Here is a 12,425-nt window from a genome sequence, read left to right as displayed (position 1 = left end):
GCTTTGGTATTCTGGCGGTGCACGTCCCATTGTGCCCCTGTCACATTGTGGCGGGAGGTACCAGAGACCGAGTAGGGGGCAGCTGGGCTAGGCCATGTTGGTTAACATGCAAATGAACGGTTTAATGGATCTGAAAAGGTAACTTAGGTCAAGTTCTGTGATAATTCATTGTCCGATTAAAGCGTCGTCAGGGTGTATGTGTGGGTGTTTGTGGGCGGCTGTTCAGCCTTTCAGCTGGACTTTTTCCTCATGCTACATTGTCAAAAAGACCACAGGCCCTCTAAGTGACTGCAGCGTGGTGACTCAAAGCCCTGCAAACCTTGTCTGTTGTGCATCAATCAAGCACAATGAAAGAATTGCAACAGACAGATGAATAAAAGCCAAGGGATTTGAGTGAGACAGACAGACCAGAGTGACAAAGAGCGAATAAAAAGATTAAGAACAAATGATGATGATGATGATGATGGCGAAAGGCTGGCTTGATGGTGTGGGTGGGCAGGTTGTTTGGGGACAATCAATTTTGGTATACAGCCCTTTTTTTTTTTTATTGATATGCACCCTGGGGAGGTAAATGCCATCATGGCCTGCGCTATAGATGTCTGCTTGGTGGACGATTGATTGGTCTGGCATTTGATCCTCTGGCTCACAGTGAAGGATGGGGTGATGGAGTCATGAGAGCAACCATGGCCACCCTCCCCTTCCGTCCCTGTCTATCCCTCCTATCCCCTCCCCTCTGCTCCTTCCATCATTTATCTATCCCTTCTGCTTCTCTATATATCTCTCACTGTCTTGTTTCCCACACAAGTACCTCTTATAAACCCTGCTGAAGTGAGGTTTTGTGAGGTTTAAAGGTTTTGTCCAGGGTTCTATTGTGCTAAAAGCCGTATAAATGTCTGACAGCTAAAGACGTCCACCTATTAAGCACTCCATCAGCCGTCCATGGTGGTGATTCCTTCTGGTTTCATCTCCCTGTGTAATAATGAAATGTTAAGTAATGTACCTAAGAGCCTTTAGTCTGCTAAGTAATCCAAGGAGAAAGACACATGTGTAACACTCATTTAATGACACACAAGTAATAAAGGAACATGAAAGACAGACAGAGACTGAGAGAATAAATCAAGTTTAATAAGGCACTCCATGCATATGAAATCTATATTCTTATAAATGAGTGATGAATGAAAAAGGTGCCGGCATTGCCACATGGCACATAAGAATAAAAGACCCCGCTGCAAAAGGACAGGGAGAATATAGGAGCTGTAATTGGATATCTGTGAATTAATTTGTTCAGTGAACATACTATGAATCACATCAGGTCATAAAACCCAGATGGAGCTGAGAGAGGACTAGCACAAGGTGGTGAAGGCAGATATTTAACATCAGCCTGAGTGTGGAGTGATGCTTTCAGAAGCCTGCATTGCCACCATGTGGAGAGAAAAGGGTCAGCAAACTATGGGAAGCTATGAGTAGATAACAGTTTATTCTGAAGTGCTTAGCTTAAAGTGAGATCCCCAAAGTGTGTCAAATATTGTACCTGATTGATTTTCAAATTATGAATCAAAGATGGATAAATATATGATTTCTTTTTCCCATATGGAGGAATGTACTCTTTGGGGGAAACTGGGAGAAGAATGCGTACCACTTTGTTTGTGAACGTGTGAAACCTGACCTTGAACATGGCTATTAACTCCATTTCCTACTCAGAGTCTCAGTGTAAAAGAATGCAGAGTGGGCGAAAAGCCTTGAGTCGCTCCTATCACTACCACCTCCTATAACCGAATTTATGAAGACGTTTCTTTGGCATGCTCTACCAAAAACATCAGTGTTATAATTCACACTAATCCCCAACAAGAAGGTGATGGAGGATGAATGTGACAGCTAGAACTGTACTTTCCCTAGGCAGACACATTTTCCACTGAAAGCAGGAACACAAAAATGTTTCTATATATTTTACCAGCCATGCATCAATGTGAAGAATGTATCTGAATCTAAAAAAGGATTCATGCTCATTAATTATGCCGCAATGCCCTGTGCAATATTGGAATAGCACCGGGCTAGAGATGTAATCGCAAAGCCCTTGTTTAAGCCTCCTCGGAGTCTCATTTCATTGTCTCTTACTTGAATCTCAAAGTCTCACACTTCTGTAATATGACATATCTTCAGAGAAAATGGATGAGGATGTTCCAAAAGTGTTTAAATAATGGTTTATGTCTTACAATGAATGAATTACAATAGTGTTTTATGCAAGAACATCCAAAATTGTGTTATTGCTTTCTATTTAAATTGGTCAGCTTTTAAATCAGGGGTCTTATATGATTCTGTAATAGCATAGCTGGAATTATTATGTAAACACATAGCCACTGCAGCTACTACAATATCACTTGGCTACCACAACTAAATATATAATAATAATAATAATAATAATAATAATAATAATACATCAATAAAAAGCCATTGGCCTATAAAAGATTTTATTTATTAATGGCCAGTTAAGAAACATGTACAAGGCTACAGTTAATTTCTCAAGACTGACATGGCACAAAAAACGTGATTATTCTGTGGCTTCATTTCAGTTAGTTTATTAAATAGAATAAGTATAAAAAGTAATGTAATACTTTTGAAAAGTACAATAACCAGAAAAAAATGACTTTCTGTAGGCGGAACCTTAAAGTTAAGTTATTTCAGTCGGACACATTTGACCACTGCACGAAACATGGAGGACATTGAAAACAATTTGTTAAAAAAACAGTCAGTATAAGTCATATGTAGTCAAACCACGCTGTATTTTGCCACAATTAAACAATGAAGATATTGGCATTAAGGTGAGTCGTGAAATTAACCCATATGTAACGTTGCGTCGTTCATTTCAAACGAATTCTGTAACGTTAACGGTCGCGTGTTCCCGCTGAAGATGCTGGAGGTGTGTTACTGAGGCTGTACTTCCATGAACGCTGTGGGTGACGGCGCTGTCCTGTTCACAGCTGCGGGCAGGTCTGAACCCCGCCGGGGAAGATGTTTAGTCTGTGGCCGTGCCTGAGGCTTCGGCCTGGGACTCGTGTTCACGCTATTTCCCGGCAGCGTGTCCATAAACTTGCTTCGCTTAAGAAAGCCGCAACGCTTCCCCCAAAGAAAGTCCAAAGCTTACTTTACCCCTTTGGTGAGTTGGAGGCCTACCTGGACAGGTACTGCATTTTGTTTCTGTAACGTACTGATTGACTGGCTTCTGTGAAGCACATGTTTTTATACTGAATGCTTTCAAAGCCTGGATATGGTTTCAGGTCTGTGGACTGGACACAGTTTAAGCTCTTTCATCCCAGTTTGGAGGACATGGTTAAAGCAGAAAAGCTCTTCTACTCTTCACCGTCTCATAAGATTGATTACTACATCTCTGCAGAGAGGATGGAACATGTACCTGCACTGAAACAGCCAGAGGTTAGTGGGCGGTCTTAGTCACTGTTAGCATCTGGGTCAGCACTGCTTCACTGAATGTAGTTTATTTCTGTTTACCATTTTTATAATTGATTTTATATTACCGTATACTGCTACGTATCAGAAGGAAGTTACAATTTCTCAATTTCACTTTAGAACCTGTTGTAACAAATCTACCATGTACCTTTTTCTGTGATACGACAAGGATTCACTTTTTTTAAAGAATGTATTTGGTTATTGGGGTGATTTTAACAATTTCAGTGTGTTGGAGCAGAGTGTATTTCCTATTCCTCCCCAGGTGTAAATTAATGCTCTGAATTCTGCTTTGTTGCTCACCAATAATTAGGAAATATTAAACATGCACATGTAATCCAATCAACCTATAAGCATAACATAGGACTCAATGCAACCTATGCTATTGTATTATTCTTAAAATGTTACAACTTTATTTTTTTTTTTAAAATTGGGACTTTCAAGTAATATTATGACTTAATTATAAAGGAAAGTGTTCACTCGCATTTAGACCTCACTCGTTAAAAAACTTGGTAGCATTCCTTTGGGATGTGGTGGAACGGGAGATTCGCATCATGGATGTGCAGCCGACAAATCTGCAGCAACTGCGTGATGCTATCATGTCAATACGGACCAAAGTCTCTGAGGAATGTTTCCAACACCCTGTTGAAAGTATGACACAAAGAATTAAGGCAGTTCTGAAGGCAAAAGGGGAACACAACAACTCAAAAATAAAATACAACATGCCCCTCTCGCTCGTGAAAATAATGGTTTAAGAAGGCCTTTTCTCTCTATGAGCGATTGTCCAACCAATGAGACCCTGTGTTCAGAAAATGTGTTAAAGCAATTGAGCAAAAGAGTATCTAGAAGGGATAATGATGTATAGTACTGTGCAGGAGTTTAAGCAGCTGTGAAAGAATACTGTAAAGAAAGAATGCTTTAGCTAAAGACTAAAGAAAGCACTGTATGTCTGACGTCATTGTCATGCTGAAGAATAAATTTGGGGCCAATCAGATGCCTCCCTGATGGTACTGCATGATGAATAAGTACCGCCTGTACTTATTCCTAGCGTTGAGGAGACCATTCATTCTGACTAAATCCCCAACTCCGTTAATAGAAATGCAGCCCCCAAAGTCCTCCACCATGGTTCACTGTTGCCTGCAAACACTCATTTTTGTACCAGGGGCTGCCTTTGGTGAACAAACTGCCTTCTACTGCAGCCAAATAATTCAAACTCATCAGTCCTAACCAGCCATTTTTCTGCAACCCTGTTCCTGTGTTTCCGTGCGTAGTTGAAGTCGCTTGGCCTTTTCTTTCCATGTCGGAAGAATGGCTTTTTTTTTGGGCTGCAAGTCTTCCATGAAAGACACTTCTGACCAGATTTCTCCGGACAGTACATGGGTGTACCAGGGTCCCACTGTTTTCTGCAGCTCTGAGCTGATGGCAGTGCTGGACATCTTCTGATTGAAGAGGGAAGTAAGCATGATGTGTTTTACATCACTTGCAGTAAGTTTCTTTGGTCGACCACTGTGTCAACGTTGCCAGTTTCTTTGTGCTTCTTCAAAAGAGCTTGGACAGCACATCTGGAAACCCCTGTCTGCCTTGAAACATCTGCCTGGGAGAGACCTTGCTGATGCAGTATAACAGTATTGCTGTTGCTTTGCCTTTTGGTAATTGATAAATATAATCTATTAACATGTTTATTTTTTAATGCATTCTTACTTTACATCATTTCTTTCCACACCTGCCTAAAACTCTTGCGCAGTACTGTATGTGTATTGCAAGATTATTCCAGAGTTGCCATTTCATTTTATACATGACATGAAAATCCAAAAGAACATGTAGACCTCAAAAATGCATGCTGGTTGAAATCATACAGTTCACAGTGCTAATACACAGCAAGTTAAATACAAAGCACAATGGATCCGCTGTTCCCACTTGCTCTGAATGAAGCACAGAGGACGTACAGGATGAGGTCGGGGCTGGACATTCACTCCTGCTTTCCAGCGGGCCACAGTCTGCGTATGTGTGTGTGTGTGTAGAGGGTTGACTTCCTGTTGTGTCTTTGTTCAGCCATAAGAAGAACTTTTGGATGTTGGATCACTGTGACATTGGTACAGTTTATTCTTGAATGACCTAGTGTCACCAAGCGGGCCAGAGTCCCAGCCTTAAACCCATTCACATTACGGATTAATTTAACTGACCCATGCCTGCCTCCTTCCCTGAACAGACTCACTACACCAGTTAGGATAGACTTGTTTGGCTTAGAATAGGGTCTTTATTATTGGCTAGCATAACCTATGGTGTAAATGATGACTCACGACTGTCAAAGAAAGAGAAGGTGTGTGTTTAAGTGAGTGAGGATGTTGAACATGGGGCTGCTTACATTGCCCTTCCTCGACCCAAAACATGGGCACAGCCTGTGAAAAATGTACCATAATGTCTCTTTACCCTCCTGCAGCCTCATACATAATTAAGCACGAGTTGGCCCTTGATAATAAATGAGCAGATTGCTAACCTTATAGACAGTAGTTTCACCGGAGGGCTCAGAATGGAACATCGTGTTGATGGGACAACAGGGTCTCTTTGGCATGCCAAGTTAGTTACCACTCTGCCTCTCTACTCTGTCAGAGGATGATGTATTTGTATCTTACTGGCAGCATGAGCCTCCGTCCATCTGTCTTGTGTCAGAGAGATGGATGAGCCTGAGCCACGTCCTGTGGGACTTGGCGGTCGTTGGTACTGCAGTAGCAAAATGGTAGCAGCCAATCGGAGTAGCGCGTAACAGTCAGAGCAGGTGTGCTGATTAAGGCCTTAAATATCAACCTTAAATATTCCAGCACAAAATGATACTGATCATTGAATTACCATCAAGAGGTTCCATCATTAACAAGGTAACAGTAAATTGCCATTGAACACAGTATTTGAGAATGCAGGAACTTAGAGCATCTTGTGTGTATTCCCAGGTGTGTTTCATCGGCAGAAGCAATGTGGGCAAGTCATCTCTTATCAAAGGTCTGTTCTCCCTGACTCCTGAGGTAGAAGTCAGAGTCTCCAAAACTCCGGTGAGTAGTCTTAACTGATATATGCTAAATCTATTTCAAGTTCCAAGGTTTAGCATGCATAGTTTACATAAGGTTAGCTCATATAGAGTTTTTATTTGATTTGACAAATCTCCAACCATGTTAGCTATTTAGTTTCCCTCCAAAAATGTTTTTGTAGTGTTGACAAATCTATACTAATAATAAAAATGACACCCTTTTCTTAGACATTTGTATGATGATGATAATAAACTTTTCAAAACAAAGTGCTTAACATGGTTGAACCAGGATAAAACGTTTTAGGCCTGCAATGAGACAAATAATACAAAAATAAAATAAAACAACAATCATACTAATAATAAAACAGATATGACATGTTGGTAATAAAACAATGTGCTAGCATTAGAAAAAAAGTTAAAAAAGATAACTTTTGAGAAGTCATTTAAAACTCACTGAATCTGCAGCCTCAGATCCTCGGGCAGGGAGTACCAGAGCTGAGGCTCCCTGACTGTAAAAGCCCAGTCACCTTTAGTCTTGAGCCAGCACTGAGGAGCAGCCAGCAGAGCCCTGCCTGAGGATCTGAGGCTCGGGCTCTCTGTGTCTTCTTGTATTTGTTAAAAGCCGAGCAGCTGCGTTTTGTACAGTGGTGGCTTGTGCATTTTCCTCCATCGAGTTAAGGTAACATTAGCCATGTTAAAGTAATAATTTAGTGGAAACACTCATGCTCTGAGTAATAAAATACAATACAATAAAATACAACACATCTTCTGTGTAGCGTCCATGTTGTTTCCACATTAAGCAACAACAAAGTCAGAAGAACAACATCCCAACTCGGTAAATGGGACCAAGGAGCATGTGAATGCACCAGGTCACATATGAAGAAAATAGAGATAGCGATGAAGATGGCCTTACAATGCCTGCAGTTTGAGAAAGAAAACTGCCTTAATATGAAAGTGTATGAGAGCAATGTGTGAGATTTTCAACCAGACTGACCTCACCAGAAAGTGTCAGTACTCCAGGGAACATAGATTGATGCTGATTGGACTGTGATATTCAGAGGCAGGACAAACTGTCTGGAGTATGTGTATAGTTGAATAAATTATAACAAAAATAATACTAATGATGATGATAATAAATTGCATGTAGTAGTATTGTTTTTGTAGAAGTGTGACCAGAATCTCCGAGTTTCAATAATCTAACTAAGATGATATAAATTTATGAATGACCTTCTTGAGGTCAGGTTGAGAGAAAAGACCTGGGCCAGTATTTATCACGCTTCTCAAAGTGCCATTTTAGTCTTAAGTGCTGAGAATTCATGAAATTTACTCCTACTTTTAAACTTAAGCTTATCAAATTTCTTAAAGCTAAGAATCACTCTTACTCTCCCAGTTATTTAAGACAGCTCGAGAGGTCTCTCAAGTGGTTAGGAGCTGCCGGTAGGAAGAATGTTTCTGAATTATGTGACGGGTCGGACAGCACAGGCATAATCCTTGTCAGCGAGTTGGTGAGAGATGTCATCTCACCACTGACTTTATGCAATAATGTGTTTTTAGTTAAATTGAAGGTGGGGATGACACTTAGTTTATTTCTGTCAGGACAAACTCAGCAATGCTGATGATTTTGGCTCGTCACAACCATCAAAAAGCCGAATAGTCACGGAAACAATCATAGTACTTAGGCTACAGCTCCACACACTGTCACGCGTTTCATCGACTTTCCCAACAACACCCCCATAATCCGACAGAAGCAAACACAGTTCATGCAAGTAGCCGGCTTCCCAGGAGTAGTAGGCTCATATAAAGATAAACTTTTTTATCTTTCTTAATGTGTAGGCCTATATCATACTGTATTCTCTTGAAAATTCTTTATTAAATGTGTGTTGAATATAAGCTCCTCTTAGGAATTTCACATTCAATGTGAATTTATCTGAGAATATTCTTAAATAAGGAAATCATCGTAAATCAGCACTTAGACTGACACTTCAGATTTAGTCCTTCACTTCACTCAAATTAGGACTATGATGCTTGATTTTAAGCACAGCTTTGAGCCAAGAATTTTTTTACTCTTAAGTCAGTTCTTAGTGTTCTCATGAGTAATTCTGAGAAGCCTGATAAATACGGGCCCTGATCTTTGAGATGCTCCTCACTTGATTAAAACATCACTGTAACTTGTTCTTCAAATGAAAGGTCACTGTCAAATACTACACCGTGGTTTCTGCCTGGAGGTTTGACATTTGTAGACAGGCAGCCAAAATGTTTTTGTAGAATTGTGATAGACTATTAAGGACCACAAATAATGATTTCAGATATGTTTTAATTTAGCTGGGAGAACATTTTGGGATGTCCAGCATTTTATTTATGACAGACAATCTTGTCTACTACTATATACTACTATAACTGATCAAAATTTCCCTTTTGCTAGTTTTTAATGGGACCTAATTTGCATGTAATTTGTATAACAATGGTACTGATTTTTGTGTTCACATGTATCCCAGTAGCAGCATGTATACACAGAATAACACACACCAATGTAGCAGTGACGAGCTAATTAGTCTCTGTCTGCATTCGCAGTAAAAAGTATGTGAACCCTTTGAAATTACCTGGATTTCTGCATAAATTGGTCATGGTCAATGTGATCTGATCTTCGTCTAAGTCACAACAATAGACAAACACAGTATGCTTAAACTAATACCACAATATATTTTGTGTATATGCAACATGTTTTTATTGAACACACTATTTAAACATTCACAGTGCAGGGTGGAAAAAGTATTTCAGCCCTTGGCTTTAATAACTGGTTGACCCTCCTTTGGTAGCAATAACCTCACCCAACCGTGTCTTGTAGTTGCAGATCAGACCTGAACAAAAGGAGAAATCAGGAGAAATTTTGGACCATTCCTCTTTACAAAACTGTTTCAGTTCAACAATATTCTTGGGATGTCTGGTGTGAACTGCTCTCTTGAGGTCATGCCACACCACCTTATAGTTTGTGTGCCTCTCTGTTTTTCCTCCTCAGGGTCACACAAAGAAGATGAATTTCTTCAGAGTGGGCAAAGTTTTCACCATTGTTGACATGCCAGGCTATGGACACAGAGCACCCAAAGACTTTGTGGATATGGTGGAGCCGTACCTTTACACAAGGAAGAAGTGAGAAATTTACTTTGGCTTTAGTTATGTGCCAGGAGGAGGCAAGTCTTGACACATTAGAGTCAGAGAGAATAACACGTGTCTTGTAATAAATGCAAAAAGTTGAAGTCATATCACAGGAGTCAGACTTACACCACACTGCAGAGATCAGGAAGACACATAGATGTACTCCTTTCGTGATTATCGGCCTTTGGGAGGTGAAATTCATTCATGATCCCAGAAATAATATTGTATCTATGTAATGATTAGGGATGTATCTATGTAATGATTAGGGATGGGGTGAAAATTAATTCTTAGATGCATCGAGATGCGGACTTGGACGATTCTGAATCGATTAACAAATGTCAAACCTATTTTGTTAATGTTAATTGATAACGTAATGTTGACAGAATCAAAATGTGTAACTCGGAAGTACAGAAGTGCAGCGACCGGACAGCCTGTGGCGTACACGTCAGCTGATGCTAAATGAATGAGCGCTGCTACTAAAATTATGCAACTAAAGATTATCTCGTCACTTTCACTAGTCCTTTTAAAGCAAGGATTATACTTTCCACGAGTATGTGAGGGACCGCTTGGGTCTGTGTGACCAAAAAAATGGTACATGTCAGCTGTGTGTGGATATCCCCACGCCTCCAGTTTGTCGTGATTGCACTGAAAGGTCCGACTATTTAGCCGACAGGAAGTGCTTTGTGCTTTGTAGTCAGTTTTACTAGCACTATCATATTGTGATCCATTCGGTGGATAACCAGCTAGCGTTTGGCAGTGTATTTTGCAGAATGATGCAGACACCGACGCAAAAGTATAAATGCATGGCTACGTTTGTAGCTTATGACGTAGGCGTAGACCCGACACAGAAGTATAAATCGCGCTAGGGCACCAAACGATCTATTGCGCATGTGCGGAACGAGTCTGCCAAGCTGACTCCGAAAATTTGTATAAACAGAAGTAGTCCATGTCCGCAGCTGTGCGTGTATGTCCGCTTCAGAGTATATTCGAGGCTTCAACTAATGAAGAGGGGTTTATTTTGGATTTTAATGTACAAATGAGAAGCTTGGTAATTATCCAGAAATTCTGTATAGAAAAACAGATGTATCGATAATTGTTTTATAATCGCATTGTAACCCTCTAAATCACAATCGAATCGTGAGGTGCCTAGAGATTCCCACCCCTAACAATAACACAGACAGGGCTGAAGAACTTGCCCTTCCCCCTCCTCATGCTTGTGTACCTGTTTAGTAAAATTGTATTCCTGGACCACAGCAGCCACCCTCTCAAGAGGAATATACTAAATGCTAATAATGTTTTTTTTTGTGCTGTGACTCCAACAAAGTACCGCACTGCACTGTAATACTAGGCCATGCTAAAATAAATGACAAAGGCATGAACTACAGTTTCCTTCTTGATTGCACTACCTGTGGGTTGTGACCTGGTCCACACAGTGGTGCTCTGTAATCACAGTGCTGTTATTGAGAATTGATTGGTGTTTTACAGCTCATTTAGCCATTTAGCTAATTTAGACATGAACAAAAAGCCAAAGAGCCTGCAGGGACAGCAAACAAAAGATCTTTTATCCAAGGTGACCTTAGAGGGATGTTATAATCTGGTTTGTAAGCCCTACCTTCTGTACCTGAAGCAAGATCAGTGTTGGAAAACGCTTGTGTTTTTGTGACTGTAGAAGACCTTAAAATCTCTCCTCAGCCACCTCCATTAACCTGGTCTGTGTTACATTATGTTAATGTTTGTGTTCTTTCAGTCTGGTGAGGACATTCTTGTTGGTCGATGGCAGTGTCGGTCTTCAGAAGGCTGACCTGATCGCTCTGGAGATGTGCGAGGAGATCAGACGTCCATATGTGGTAGGACACACATACTCTTTCTACATAAATAAAAACATCATGTCTATTAAGATGGAAAAGATTTCCAAATAAAGCATGATATAAGATCTCAGCTTGAAAGTAGAATGTGTGGGGGCAACTATTATCCATATCCCAAAGAGAGATGCTCTGTATTAACCATGTAATCAGCAATGATCATAGTGATATCTCAAATTATGGGCAGGCAGCAAAAAGTTCTCAGGTTAATTGATCACCAACCTGTAACTTGTATTTTGGATGAGTTGTCATCTCATTTGCTCGAATGACTTTTGACTTCTGATTGACCATTTCTGTAAACATTGTAGAGCTGCAACATTCAGTTGATTAATTGATTGACAGATAATTAATTGGCAACTGTTCTGATGAGGAAAAAAATGCCAAAATTATATGAATCCAACTTCTCAACTGTGAATGTTTTCTGGTTTCCTTTGTACAATGAAGATCTTGGGGTTTTGGACTGATGGCTGCATAAAACAAGACATTTGAATACAACACCTCGGACTCTGGGGAACTGTAACTGGCATTTTACCCTTTTTAAAGGGTAAAATGCCAGTTAATCATTAATATAGCGTCTTTGAGCACTTACAAAACTGCTATATAAATCTAATTTATTATTATGATTATTAATCGATTTATAAAGAAAAGAACTGACAGATAAGTTGTTTATAAAAATAATTGTTAGATGCCTGAAATGTTTGTGTAAATGTTTGATCCTTGTGACACAGACATCAGCTATGATGTATTAAGTAATTAGAAGCTGTACAGCCCACATCGTTACTGTGAGTTGGAACACATAGTACCTGCCCGTGCCCGCCTGAAACCTCAAAACAAAGCTCCACCACCATCTGCTGCACAACCAAGTTCAAAAACAAGCAAATGTCTGAGAATGTGGGACAGCTGTGTGGAAAACAAACTATTCAAACAGGTTT

General features: G+C 40.1%; 1 protein-coding gene across 2 annotated transcripts in view; it reads left to right on the top strand.

The window, feature by feature from the left end:
• Nucleotides 1-2,687: 2,687 nt before the first annotated feature.
• The window catches only part of gtpbp8 (GTP binding protein 8 (putative)), a 14,376-nt gene continuing 4,638 nt past the window's right edge, over nt 2,688-12,425 (top strand). Inside the window, exons 1-6 of one of the 2 annotated variants that reach the window (XM_046054741.1) lie at nt 2,688-2,819; nt 2,979-3,179; nt 3,276-3,429; nt 6,405-6,503; nt 9,495-9,625; nt 11,379-11,478. In XM_046054741.1, the coding sequence (XP_045910697.1) occupies nt 3,010-3,179; nt 3,276-3,429; nt 6,405-6,503; nt 9,495-9,625; nt 11,379-11,478 (654 nt within the window). In that variant the 5' untranslated portion in view covers nt 2,688-2,819; nt 2,979-3,009. Of the gene's footprint in view, nt 2,820-2,908; nt 3,180-3,275; nt 3,430-6,404; nt 6,504-9,494; nt 9,626-11,378; nt 11,479-12,425 lie in introns of both variants that reach the window. The other variant, XM_046054740.1, reaches the window with a different exon arrangement.

This window comes from Micropterus dolomieu, linkage group LG07 (genome assembly GCF_021292245.1).
Source record: "Micropterus dolomieu isolate WLL.071019.BEF.003 ecotype Adirondacks linkage group LG07, ASM2129224v1, whole genome shotgun sequence".
Lineage (NCBI taxonomy): Eukaryota > Metazoa > Chordata > Actinopteri > Centrarchiformes > Centrarchidae > Micropterus > Micropterus dolomieu.
This window is presented reverse-complemented; position numbering and strand designations above follow the sequence as displayed.